At 36.7% G+C, this 14,446-nt stretch overlaps 2 protein-coding genes across 2 annotated transcripts; one reads left to right on the forward strand and one right to left on the reverse strand.

Annotated features, from left to right (window-relative positions):
* Window positions 1-3,869: 3,869 nt before the first annotated feature.
* LOC100216350 (autophagy related protein Atg4-like protein) lies at window positions 3,870-6,287 on the forward strand. The gene is made up of 2 exons (XM_021346895.3): window positions 3,870-4,302; window positions 4,387-6,287. Exons 1-2 carry the CDS (start codon window positions 4,146-4,148, stop codon window positions 5,559-5,561), a joined length of 1,332 nt encoding a protein of 443 aa, XP_021202570.1. The 5' UTR covers window positions 3,870-4,145; the 3' UTR covers window positions 5,562-6,287.
* LOC692537 (farnesyltransferase, CAAX box, beta) lies at window positions 6,187-14,324 on the reverse strand. Its single transcript, XM_012688997.4, has 5 exons — window positions 14,139-14,324; window positions 13,439-13,802; window positions 9,087-9,900; window positions 7,209-7,317; window positions 6,187-6,940 (listed from the first exon to the last, which is right to left on the reverse strand). The coding sequence occupies exons 2-5, from the start codon at window positions 13,523-13,525 to the stop codon at window positions 6,733-6,735; spliced, it is 1,218 nt and encodes a 405-aa protein (XP_012544451.1). The 5' UTR covers window positions 13,526-13,802; window positions 14,139-14,324; the 3' UTR covers window positions 6,187-6,732.
* Between the last annotated feature and the right edge of the window lie 122 nt (window positions 14,325-14,446).

Below are 14,446 nucleotides of genomic sequence, written 5' to 3' on the forward strand. Positions count from 1 at the left end.
TTTTTATTGAATTCATTCAACGGACACGCAAAGGGAACATAGCCCAAATACGGCCAAAATGATTTTATTGGAACAAAACATTTTAGTCATTTTTTAGAATGCCCCACTATTAATCTATTACTATTAACCTCTAAAATTTGTGAAAATGTACAAGTATAAAATGAAACCATGACTGTATTTTATTCGCGCTCATATAATTTCATTCAAAAACCCTTTTTCCACGAAGTATTTATGTTTTGTAAAGAGAAAAAAAGAAAACATAAAGTTATTGCACATCCAACCTAAATATATTCATTGAAAATAAGTTAATTTGTACAAGAGGCGCTCTTATCACTAAAATTAATCTTTAAGCGTGTTGGACGGTCAAATTTGAGGGGACTGGGTTCTGGAGGTGAGGGGCTATTTAAAAGCACTCTCTTCATGGTTAAAATAGGTAATTATATTGAAAATACTTTGTACACTATTACACCATTACAATATTTTATTTTTATAAAACTCTAAGATGTTGCTCTGACCGTGTCTAGATGAGAAGTTTTTGTCATCACATAAGAGAAGACAATTATTTGTTTTAAGCATTTAATTATGCATTCCAATATTCGAAAACCGTAACCTTACATGTGTCAAGTGTTGCCTGCCATTACTTTCATATTCAAACTCCAACAAAGCGTTTTTACTTAAATAAATTCTTAAAAAGATAAGACAGGTATCTTGCGATGTACTATTAACAACAATATTCAGAGAGATCCATAAAAAATGACAAAACGTTTAAATTTTAACCATTTTAAAGAAGTAAAATAAAGGTATACAATGATTATTAATCTAATAAATAATGTTTACTAAATTATATATATACCTATATCCATAATATCCATATATTTTATTTAGTTACTTATTTATTAGGCACACAATACACATCACAAGCTAAAAAGATACATAAAAACACAAGTAAAAAGAAACAAAATCTGGCTTGCAACATAAGTTTTGTGCGCACGACAAAACAAGACAAAGTGCTGAATTTGTACACAACGTTATTGTTATTTATTTTGTATTTAAGTAGATAATATTAAATAACTATTTGATGTTGTTTGTATGTACATCTATACCTTCTATAACTTCGTTCTTCTGTCATTGCACTATCGGCACGCTATGATGGCCGTTTTGACATATTACAATAGTGATGTGAAATAATTTATTCGCGAAAAAAATATAATTAATCTTTAAGTTTACTTTCTTCTGTGCCAGTTTCGCCATATTTTTCTTTAGTTATTCGTCTTACAATTCGTTGTCCAATATTAAGCGCATCAGCTGCGCGTTCAACCACTGACGTTACAGGTAAAATTGGCCCTTCATTTTGAGATTCACGATCGAAATAGTTTACGAAGGCGTATAACGAACTCACTGCTGAGTTTGTTTCGGTTCTTCTCAGGACTTTTGGAACCGGTGGTAGAGTTAACATTGTTATTTATATTTTGACATTCAACAAGTGTGTTATACTGACATCTAAGTTGAAATAAATGATTTTGAATTTGAATTTTGAATTCACGTGTCTGACTATTTAGAACAATTCTCTGCGTACGTTCGGCCATATCGACGAAATCCACAAGGCATAAACACTGTCTAAATTAACAAGCAAGGGTCAACAGTACTGCAGTATCAATATCCGAAATCCAAAGCCAGGTCAAACTACATCTAATACTACTAAGAGCGACCGGTTGGCAGTGTATCGCGTCCCGACCCGGCAGGCTGGTTCTGGTCCAGCGGGGTATTCCGGGGCACCAGCGGCACTGTCTGGGCGGCCTGACGGGCTGCCGTACCGAGACGGCCGACGTTTCAGAGCCTTCGATTCGCCTCGAAGGCTCCGTCGGCTGGGCGTCCTTGGGGTGAGCCGCGCCGTCTGGTTGTAGTGTTGACCGCGGGTTCTGACCTCGGAGAGGATCGGACGTCGGGTGTAAGAGTGCAGGGGAGTCGTTTAGTGGGTGGGTCCTAAAATCCTTGGGCCCGCGATCTGCTCTCAACACCTGCAGATCGTTGAGTCTCACATACCCCGCGCGCCCCGTATGCGCGGGGACCTCGTAGGAGGTTCGGCCCCCGGCCCGAAAAAAAAAAAAAAAAAAAAAAAATACATCACAATCGCAGTGCACTCAGAGAGATTTTCGAATCAACGTCAAGTCGAAACTGCTTTGTTTTGCTTAAAGTATTGACCGCCGCTGAATCCTCATTTAATATTGAAGCTACCGTCTTTCGTACTCCACCACCTACTAACGATATCTCATCACTCATGGATCGTGTTGCATCATTAGTTGAGCAATTAGATTTGGATACTGGAGGTGATTAATAACTGTAATTATTTAATTTCTACCGAAGCATTATAGCTTTGTTGCTTTTTTTATAATTTTAACATTCCATGTTTTGCTAACTATAATGAATCAGTCTTTAACTGATTTGTAATTATAAATAGAAGATAAAAAACGTTCTTATAAATAAAGGTCCTTTTCAAACACACTTACATTGAATTTTACTGACAACCCTAAATTTAAAGCTTATTTTTTTGGTAAACAGCACTGAAGTATGAAACGAATACATAATCGGTGGTAGGACTTGTCCGACTGGCTGGCGACCACCCTCCAACTAGAGTCCGCCGCCAAATAGCCTAGCTGTGTTCCAGCGTGTGGGTTGGAGAGCCAGTTCTATTCCTTCCCTTTCCCCTTCCTTGCTGGGGGTGAGTCTTGGTGACGTCTGGAACATGCGGAGCAGACGTGCGTGCGAGCTCACGGGGCGTGATTGTTTGACGGGGGTATAGGGAGACCTAGTGAAACGGTATCCGCTGCCGCCCGCCGGTCAGAAGGGGACCTGAACCCGGGTGTCTCTACTAAACTCCGCCCCGGGAAGCTGTCCCGCCAACCGGTGTAAAATCCTGTCGTGCGGACGTCGTGCCGGAGTCGGAGACCGGAGTGGATCCCGGCGATCGTACGCAGGGTGGACTGGGGGCCCTTCCATGCCCTGCGTCAGTCTCTCACGCAACCCGTGGTCGAGCACGTACTATGTTCCGCGCTTCATTCAGGTGTTGCCTCGATCTCACCTCCAACATCTTACCTCTCCTAATCCTACACTCCGGAAATATAATTTATGAAGTCTAAAAAAAAGAAAAGGGTTTTACAGGCGGTTCCCCATTCCACATTTAATGTGGATTTCAGCAATGTCAGGGGCCTACATAGCCACCTTGACGCCGTACACCACCACCTTAGCCTGCCCTGCTTTTTTTAACGGAGACGCAGATATCTGCTCCGGACGATACCTCATACCTTAAATACCCCGGCTACGTATTGGAGCACAACTTCCTTCGTAAAGCCGGGGTGTGCGTATTCGTCCGGGCGGATGTCTGTTGTCGCCGTCTTCGGGGCCTTGAACAACGGGACCTGAACCGGGAAACCTATAAACAGCTGTCATAAGATGGCGGTCTAATTTATTTATTTACAAAAGAAATCAAATGTTATCATAGGGCTTTAAATGTAAAAATACATCAAAATTGTATTGCCAGTTCTTATACTGGCAAAGTTACCCCCTTCTCAATATAACATTGGCCCACAATTTTTTTGTCCATTTTGTGCGATTTTCACTCTATGCACATGAAAATAATTTAAATTTTAATTGTAAACGTTTAAAACCCACGGAAAATCCATATTTTTTATTAATATCCAGTAAAACTGAAACAATTTTGTACGTAGAATACGTACAAAATTGTTCGCATGGCGGGACAAAGTTACCCAGATGGACGGTACATTGTCATAATCTCAAAAATATTAAGTGTATAATCTATGGTCATAATGTAAAAGACCGGCTGTATGAGCATCGCTTCCTTTAATTGTATAATGGACAAATCAATGTAAAAAAGAATACATACTACCTACTACTTCAACTTCAATGCTGTGTAGTGTGTGCGTAAACGGCAAATATAAAATTATTAAAAATTTAGGCCATATGAACCAAAGGGTAAATTTACCAATTGAAACTTGTGAACTGCATCGTTTAGACTGCCTTCTACTATGCATTCAAATAAATCTGGACGTGTTTGAGAATGAAATCATAGTGAAACCATGTTGATAACAACATTTTTTAATGTACCATAGTTCTCATTGTCAATTGCAATGAATGGTTCAAGCGGTTTCAGTATTCCGAGTCATGAACTAAACGATTTAAATAATGGCCTAAGGCAAAGTTCGTCCTCTTCGAAGGTAAACAAAGCACCTCATACCCCACTGACAAACGCTCGAGACAATGCTGAAGATTCAATTGATCTCAAAGGTAAAGTGGAATCACGATTATTATCTATGTGGAACAATGTAAAATTTGGATGGACAGTAAAATTAAAAACAAACTTTTCTAAAGAATCTCCGGTTTGGTTGTTGGGCCGATGTTATCACCGAAAATTAAGCCCAACTGGCTCACTGGAATCTTCCACAGAAGTGGGCATGGAAGCAACTGCACATCAACCAATGGAACAAATATATGGAGAGGGTATAGAAGGATTTAAATCAGATTTTGTAAGTAAAATATGGATGACTTACAGAAGGGAATTCCCTACTATGACAGGTTCAACTTTTACAACTGATTGTGGTTGGGGTTGTATGCTTCGAAGTGGACAAATGATGTTGGCTCAGGCTTTAGTTTGCCATTTCCTAGGCCGTTCATGGAGATGGTTACCTGAGAAACCCATTCAAAATGCTAGAGAATTTCAAGAAGATTGTTTACATAGAAAAATTATAAAGTGGTTTGGAGATAAGTCTTCAGTTAATAGTCCTCTGTCAATACATCAGATGGTGAGTTTGGGAGAAGCTTTAGGCAAGAAGCCAGGTGATTGGTATGGCCCTGCATCTGTAGCACATTGTTTGAAATCTCTAATTGCATCAGCTTCAAAAGAGAATTATGAATTTGATCATTTAGAAGTTTATGTTGCTCAAGATTCAACTGTTTATATTCAAGATATATATTCTATGTGTCAGTTGTTACATGGAGCTTGGAAGTCACTTATTCTTCTAGTTCCAGTGAAATTAGGCACTGAAAAATTTAATCCAATATATGGCCCATGCCTCACATCATTATTAACATTAGATTTTTGCATTGGAATCATTGGTGGAAGGCCAAAACATTCTCTATATTTTGTTGGCTATCAAGATGACAAACTCATTCATCTGGATCCACATTACTGCCAAGAAATGGTAGATGTTTGGCAACCCAATTTCTCTTTACAAAGTTTTCATTGTCGTTCTCCAAGAAAAATGCCACTTGCAAAGATGGATCCATCATGTTGTATTGGTTTTTATCTTGGAACCCAACATGATTTTGAAACATTTATAAATATAATAAAATCATTCCTAGTACCTCAGGGTGTATCATCAGGATATGAATATCCTATATTTACTCTAAATAATGGCTCCTGTGATTCACTTATGGATACTCCTAATGCTAGATATTCCTTTTTTGAAACAGAACAACATTGGGTCACTCCACATATGCAAGACAGCGATACAGACTTAGAGTCTGAAGAATTTGTTTTAGTTTAGTATTTTAAATAAGAATTTCGTATCTATAATATTAATTTATTGTTATTTGTTACATAATATTGGCTTTATTATAATAAGACTTCAGTGTTACAACTGTGTTAAAATTTGAAGGTTTTTATTTTATATTAGATTATTATAATGACATGTAAAAACCAAATCTTACAACAGCATTATATTAGTTTAGCAAACTCATGTAACAGTAAAGTGTCTGGATTTTATAAATATTTACAGTCAACAATTACAAATATTATGTTGATTGTTGCCAATTACTTAATATGAATTAAAGAAAGTATAAAAAACCCAATTGCTACTCATTATTATTTTATAAAAAGTACTGATAGGTGGCTTTCATAATCACTACATAGCAGTAATCTGTTATGACAATGGCCTCAGGAGCTATACCTACTCCAAGTTGAACATGAACTTAGCAGTTAATATTGTGTCATTTATATTTTGCGTTTTTTTTTTTAAGATTGTTTTTTGTTGAAACTTTGTGTTGATTACATTACTTTTATAGTTATGTATTTTGTGATATGTTGTTTAATCTGTTCTCTGAAACTCAACATCATTTCAACTGCTTTTTTTCTGTAAATTAAACTTGGGTATTGTCTTGTTTGAAAAAAAATTATTTGTAATAAAATAACAATAGTCATATTCATTTATTTGAATTAAGCCAGCTAATAAAATGAATATAAATAATAAACATAAGTTATTACATCAAATAAATTCTGGTGCATTTTTATTTATATTTCAAAAATATAAACTCTGATTTTTTAAACAATGAATTTTTTTTATTGCTTAGATGGGTGGACGAGCTCTCAGCCCACCTGGTGTTAAGTGGTTACTAGAGCCCATAGACATCTACAACGTAAATGCGCCACCCACCTTGAGATGTAAGTTGTAAGGTCTCAGTATAGTTACAACGGCTGCCCCACCCTTCATGACGAAACGTATTACTGCTTCACGGTAGAAATAGGCGGCGTGGTGGTACCTACCCATGCGGAATCACAAGAGGTCCTACCACCAGTAAGAAATACAATTTCGTTTAATAAATTGAGTTTTTTTTAAAAGCATCATTTTCCATATTATATATTTTAAAACTCATCATTGTGAGAATAGTGTATCCTACATATGGCTTTTTAACAGATAGACAACAAAAATGAAATTATTGTTAATTCTTGTCTTTGACTGGAGGCGGGTGCCTGATAAAATAGTGAACACTGTTGTAAACCAAATGAGGTGCAACATTATGCAAAGGATGCACTCTATTCAGTTCATTACTAGGTGATCCAACTACGTAGGGATCCATAACCCCTGTACCATGTTGCGCTACCGATAATCCACTGAGGCCATAACATGTATGGTAAATGTCTCTAGGCCTGAAACAAAAAAAATTACGATATATCAATTCATTAAATATATTAAGTCAACAGTTAACTTTTTGTTTTACAGTTATCCACCATTAATCAGGCAATGTGATTCAGAAAAATTTAAGGCAAAACAAACTAGCCTTAACTACTGAAGAGTTTATCTACTATCCTTCCACTTTTATTAACATCTGTTTACATTAAATGCTCGACTCGACATATTGTTACATAAAGAAAATTATTAAACTTTGATATTGTATAGAGGTAATAAATTACTTACTTGCCAGGCTTATCAATCAGACCACCATCCCGATTTTGACAACATATCAAAATGTATTCCTGTAGGGCAGATTGATTGAAAAGAACTGTCTCAATAAGTTCCTTATTATCTGAAATGTAAAGTGGTTTGTATCTATGGCAATATTAAACAGCTATTACTTTATCCCTTAGACTTGATTGTTTAAACGTGGTAATGTAAACAGTTTACGCTTAGATACTTTTCTTCTTGTTTTTAAAGTAGACTAAAACAGACATCCTCGATATCTTACAGCTAATATCTGGGCAGTGCGAAACGGAAACCGAAACATTCCAAATCAATGTTAGGATTCTGTCTGATTAGCTCGAAAAACGAAACCTATCATATTTTGTATAGTCCATGGAGGTTGTACACGAGTACTACCGGCCTCAATAGGTTCCACAACAGTTACTAAGACTGGCGAGTAGTTAAAGAACCCATAGACATCTCTCTCGGGGAGTGGAGCTTTGTCGTTAATCGTCAAGGTGACCACTGCATGCCTGGTGAGTGCTTAACTCACAGTGCGAAAGAGATGGCCGAGCTCTTACCCTCCAATTCGACTATTTCGATGGAGCGGGAGGCACACTACTAAACATTTCTGTGTGATAGCCCAAATTAAAAGGCTTATTACACTTGGCAAAATTTAGTCGACTGAATTCAGTGAAGTGTAATTGCATTCAGTAAGTTAGCCTACTAAATTCAGTAGCAAGGATGGTTTCTGACTGATATCACCTTTATTTAATATGCCAGACATTTATAAATAGCCCATGTTTCAGGGATAATTTTTGTCAGCAGGGGTTGGGATATTAAAGAACTAAATTTTAAATCTTGATACGAATTTCCTGTTGCAAGAAATCTTAATGTCACAGCCAATCTTTCTTTTGAACTTATACTATCTCGTAGGATAGTATCCTGCTCTTGAATAAACGGTGTCACAAAGTTTAGTTAGGTTAGGTCAAACGATCTCAAATCCATTCGTAGATAATTTCTTAAGTCTGCTGGTTCTAAATCACTCATAATGTTCATATTCTAACTTTCCTCTCAGCAATAAATATTTCTTCACCGATATTCTTATTTTTCTTATTTTTATTTAACTGAGTCGACAGCGAGGTCTACGCCAAGACCAATTTTTTGTTATCTAGATAATACTGGGGTCATCCTCTCACACACACGACACGTCCAACTTCGTCGCGTTTGAACTGGCAATTGATTCACTAACTGAATTAAGAACAGTGTAATCAGAAGCTTCTAACTTGCTTCTAAATTTGCTTCTGAATTCAGTCGACTAAATTTAGCCAAGTGTAATAAGCCTTTAAGTTCCCGCATCACGCCGTGTGTTCAGATGGTCTTCAACTTAAATTGGTATATATTGGTGGTACTGAAGCGCCTTGCGCCCTTGTGTATACACCTTTTTTTGGGACGACACCGAATCTCTGACGAGATCCCCGTAGCGAAAGGGAGTGCAAGTCAAATTAAGAAACTCATTAAAGAACTGTCCCTGTTCTCTCACTTGAGATTTTGAGCCTCGACCGGGACCCAATGTCTCGCCTGGGACAGAACCCGAGAGTAGTAAAAGCAATAACACTACAAACAATTTCGCCATCCCAAGGACACCTAACTGACGGAATCTTTGGCGAAAATGACTAGATTTTGGAGCTTTGGAGTTGGAATGTGTTACATCACCAACCAGTCCCTATTGGAAATCCGAGTTCAAACCTATGCTAAATGTTGATAGAATCAAGTTCTCTTCCAAAATGCAATTGCTATCTTGACAAACATACAATTGCAAGAATTGCTTTTCTTTTGCTTTCAAATGCAGATTAAATGCAGTATGAGATATTTAAGAAAGAACTATGTCCTTACCTTTTGAAAGTATTGCACTTATAATAGGAAAAGCAGCACCTTGCCAAAAAGAATAACATCCATCTACAAGTTTGTTTGTCCTTCCTTGAAATCCACCCTCTATCCTCATCTGTCTGTTTACTGACCACCTAAGCAGTGAATCTATATCACATAATTGTGTTCTATTTAATAGAGCTAAGGATGCGATTCCACAGAATGCATAGCCACCATGTGCTTCCATACCAGGACAACCAGCAAAGCCACCCTCATATGTCTGACAACTAACAATCCATTCTGCCGTTTTATCAAATAACGCTTCTGTGTATGTATTTGTCATTTTGGCTATACTAATTGCACAATATGCGCCTCTAATATCTTGTTCTCCATCTTTATGAAGAGCAAAGGATCCATCAACATCTCTAACTGTCCACAGAAATCTTTGTAAGCTACTTCTATCTATTGAGTCATAAGCCTCATCTGTTCCTATTATGCTAAGGGCGTTAACAGCTGCATATGTTGTTCCCAAATGTGGATATTGTCTAGGCCCCCCACCATAACCGCCATCTTCATGTTGACACTGATCTAAGAATTTTACTACTGCAGAAAGAGTCTCATGGTCGGGCATGTCATTAAGAATCCATAGTGAATGTAGAATCCAATATATGATCCAGGTTCTGCTAGCATCAAGGCATTCATAACTTTTTGGCAAATTGATTAAACATTTTTTTAATAGCTTGCTGTGAACTTCTTTTATCAAAAGTGGTAAATCAGGATCAATGGAGGAATTTTTCTCAAATTCCTTGTACAATTTCAAAATTGTTTTTTCAACATAAATCTGTGAAATGCAATAATTATTTTATTTAGTATTATTACTCACTATTTATCCTATATTTTTTAAATTACTTTGTTCATTATGATAAAAAAATGTAATATTAAAATAATCCTAATGAAAGAAACCTAACCTGTGAAAACTACAAGAAAGTTCATTCACACCCCCTTAATAACTTTAATGTTCAATGTATACACTACTGTTTAACTTTACTGTTTATTTTATGTGTTGGATATGATTTGTCTTTCATGTTTTTTTTATTGCTTAGTTGCGAGCTCAACCCCACCAGGTGTTAAGTGGTTACTGGAGCCCATAGTCTAAGATCTCAGTATAGTTACAACGGCTGCCCCACCCTTTAAACCGAAACGCATTACTGCTTCACGGCAGAAATAGGCAGGGTGGTGGTACCTACTCGCGCAGACTCACAAGAGGTCTTACCACCATTAATTACGCAAATTATAATTTTGCGGGTTTCATTTTTATTACACGATGTTATTCCTTCATCGTGGAAGTCAATCGTGAATATTTGTTGAGTACGTAATTCATTAGAAAAATTGGTACCCGCCTCTGATTCGAAGACGTCTTATCGCATGTGGCTTAGGCCACGACAACTTCATGGCAACACTTCAGAAAGACACATTCAACAATGTGTTGTGATGTGTTTTTTGATTTCTTGCTTTCTTTGTAATTTGTCAGTAACAGGCAATTTATATTTCAAACAAAGGAGTTATTAAAGGAGTATATTTCAAACAAGTGTGCTTTGAAATATTTAATTAAATTTACCCATATAGGTAGCATGAATTCATTATACTATTATGAAACACACTAATTTTTTTAAAAGTTAAAGTGTAGGTTTTCATTGTTTCAGACATTATTGCTACAACTTCTACTCATCTTTAATATTGTGTATTGTTGTTGTGTAATATCTGTCATACATGGCCTACTAATGTCCTAATGTGTTTCAATTACATAACACTGGGAGAGACCTAATATAGTATTACGGCCTGGCCACGGGGATCGGCGGTGCGAACAGCGAAGCGGTGGGCGAGGCGACCATTCGCGCAGCACCGTTTGCAGGCCACGGGTACTCACGTTCGCCGCCGCGACTAGTAAGGAAGTCCGACAGCGAAATGTCTATATCGAAATTATCTCGATATTGCTTACAAATTAATAGTTTTTTGGTTCAGGACCTATTATTTGGAAAAGATTGTGAAGTACATGATTTGAATAAGAATCGGAGTATACCTATAGATGGAGAATTCCACAAGAAGTACGAGAAATACTTTGGGTGGCTAGACTTCCAAATAGCTGGTCTAGCTAGTATTTCAGCTATTTTATTTTTTTATTGCTTAGATGGGTGGACGAGCTCACAGCCCACCTTGTGTTAAGTGGTTACTGGAGCCCATAGACATCCACAACGTAAATGCGCCACCCACCTTGAGATATAAGTTCTAAGGTCTCAAGTATAGTTATAATGGCTGCCTCACCCTTCAAACCGAAACGCATTACTACTTCACGGCAGAAATAGGCAGGGTGGTAGTACCCACCCGTGTAGACTCACAAGAGGTCCTACCACCAGTAATTACGCAAATTATTATTTTGAAGATTTCATTTTTATCACACGATGTTATTCCTTCACCGTGGAAATCAATCGTGAACGTTGAGTGTTGTTGAGTACGTATTTCATTACAAAAATTGGTACCCGCCTGATATTCGAACACCGGTGCATCGCTCAACACGATTGCACCGGACGTCCGTTAGGCCACGACGACTTTAAAAATATAAAATAAAAAATAAATAAAAAATATAAAAATTTCGGCGTTAATTTTTCGCGGCGAAAACAACTAAACTCATTTAATCACTGCACTATTCGCCGCGACTACCGCTCGACTCCGTGGCTCGCGCCGTCCGTATTCATGCATTTGTTTTGCTCGCCCGCCGCATCGCGCGATTCGCTCGGTACATTTCGCCGGTCGCTTCGCCGGTCGCCGGTGCGCGTGGCTTGTTAGGTACATTTCTATGCGCTTGTTTTAGTCGCTAGACGCTTCGCCGTTCGCACCGCGCGAATATTCGCATCGGCGAATGTCCCGTGGCCAGGCTGTTAGGCAAATGGCCAAAATTTACTTGTACTATCTGGTCTCTGACAAAGGCTACCATGAATAGTCTTTCTAGTCTAACATCATGTCACTACTTAATAATACTGTAGAGTAAAGGTAATCCTAGTCTTAAGCTCTTTTATTGTCCTTGTGGGTACTATACAGTCAACCTGATAGTGAATGCTTACTGCCACTCATGATCTTCAGCAATACCGGGTCAAGGCCATACTCCTACCTACTGCTGAGCACTCTTCACAAACTTCATTCAAACAAAGACAAAGTAGAAAAAAGAAAGAAATTCTTCACTTTGAATTCAACTACAGACAACAGCAGAACTGCACTAATGTGCTAAATTCTTAGCTACCTAACACCTCTAAGTTCAACTATTAGCACTGCCTACCATTGCCTACCAGCAAATCCAGACATTTTTTCAGCAACATGGAAGAAGTCTTAATTTAAGAGAGAAAAATTAAATATGCTTTTACTTTGATTTTAGTTATTTTATACATATGCATTTTCTCCTTAAGTTAAAGATAATTTTTGCAATTCACCATGGTGTGATATGAAATGATTTGAAAACTATCTCCCATATACATTCTGGGTTTACTTCCTTTTGGGGAAAACTATTTAATATATTGTATCAGCTGCACAATCGTTTTAGGAACTTGTGAAGAATGTCCTTTCATGATACACTAAAATGTTTTCTATCCAGAATATATAATTTATCTGTGACTTTGCACCATTAATCTAAAATGTAATTTCACTTTCATTAATTCTCATTTATCTCTTTCATAGTATAATTTCAGAACCACCTCTTGAAGTGTAAGAATTATTAACATTTCACTATATCTTCTAAGACTTGAAAATCAATTAAATCTTCACTGTCACTCAATCTAAATTCTCATCATAATAATTATTTTTCTCCATGTTGCTAACCATAATAAAGGTAACAGAATGACTTAATCGTAACAATACAAGACTGAGCATGTTTTAACTACAACAAACGAATGATTTAAATAACAATTGCCAATACTGATGTTCTTGTAGCATAATCATGCTAAAAACATTGGGTCCACAGTGGAGTCTACGGAGTTCCAGAAAAAATCACAGCTGGCTCAGTAGCTGAGTCAATAGACCACTAAGGTTTCTATAATAGTAGGTTATTAAGTTGGTTTAAGCGATAAAAAGGTAAAATTTGAAAGTTTAAGCAATGACTAAAAAGTTCATTATATTAATCTTATTAGGGACACTTATATAAAATATCTAGTAAATTTATTATAATTTGTTACTAGTGTTGCTTGCTTACTAAATAATATTTATGAATTTTGTGAAGATTCAATAAGATATAAAAGTACTAATTAGGTTGCTTAATTGACATTTTATTAATTCGCTACAGTAGATCACTCTAAATCTACTAAAAATCACTCCGATTTGAAACTTGAATTTACCTGATCTATTGATGTGTCTGTTTTAACATCTTCAGAATCGAAAGCTTCCGATACAATATCGTTGTAACAACGGACTTGGTTTTCCATATTAATTACTATTATTCCAGTGCGAATGGGGATCCTTCTATGGCTAACGTTTTGTAAGTCACTATGTCTGTTTTAAAAATTTGCACCTTGATTGTTTATTTATAAATCCATGTCCATGTTCAACTGCCAGACTCCACACGTAAGGTTAACTCGTAATAAAAAAAAGTTTATTTTCTTTCTTTTTTCAGGGACCTTGTGATCTGGTAGCTAAGACCTTTAGGTCATGTCTTATTTTATATAATATTAATTGATCCGGCAGACTTCGTAGTGCCCCAATCTATAAATAAAAGACCTTTTTTGTATACTTAAAACAAACAAAACGAATCCGTCCGACGGAAGGGGGGGAAAACAAAATTGTTATTTTTTATTTAATTCCTAATTTTATTTAAGACCAAAATTAGCCAAATCGGTCCAGCCGTTCTCTAGTTTTAGCGAGACTAACGAACAGCAATTCATTTTTATATATATAGATTCTTGTTTTTATGAAAAATGATAACATGGAGTGAAATGAAATTAAATGAAGATGACAATTTGAGACATTAAAAAAACTGGAATAAAATTAAATGAGATGATATGGGATGAATATAATCTCAGTAAAAAGGTGGTAATTTACTGAAACTTTTTGTAGGATCCCGAGAAGTTACTTCCAGCGGCTTTGTTTAATTTTCGCACATTTGTGCACTTTCACAGATATTAAACAGTTAATAAACCACCGTTATTATACATTTAAACCTGAAGAAACACTAAATAGACGAAATAAAACAAATCACACAACTTCACTCCCCACGTTCCCGCCAAAAAGTTAACAGTTTATTTTTTAAATGGAGGGTAGAGGCAAGGAGAACCGTATCTGTGTGTGATAAATTGTCCGTTAAAATCTGCTAAATAAGGGTGGCGCTACAGTTGGAACCGGGCAAATTT

This window comes from Bombyx mori, chromosome 25 (genome assembly GCF_030269925.1).
Source record: "Bombyx mori chromosome 25, ASM3026992v2".
NCBI classification, from domain to species: domain Eukaryota; kingdom Metazoa; phylum Arthropoda; class Insecta; order Lepidoptera; family Bombycidae; genus Bombyx; species Bombyx mori.

Excerpts from the sequence above, each read along its gene's own strand:
- LOC100216350 (XM_021346895.3), top strand. The coding sequence starts at position 4,146 with ATGAATGGTTCAAGCGGTTTCAGTATTCCGAGTCATGAACTAAACGAT. Across the intron at positions 4,303-4,386 it reads AGATTCAATTGATCTCAAAG|AATCTCCGGTTTGGTTGTTG; the intron begins GTAAAGTGGAAT and ends ACTTTTCTAAAG.
- LOC692537 (XM_012688997.4), bottom strand. The coding sequence starts at position 13,525 with ATGGAAAACCAAGTCCGTTGTTACAACGATATTGTATCGGAAGCTTTC. Across the intron at positions 9,901-13,438 it reads CAGACACATCAATAGATCAG|ATTTATGTTGAAAAAACAAT; the intron begins GTAAATTCAAGT and ends TGCATTTCACAG. Across the intron at positions 6,941-7,208 it reads CTGATTGATAAGCCTGGCAA|GCCTAGAGACATTTACCATA; the intron begins GTAAGTAATTTA and ends TTTTTGTTTCAG.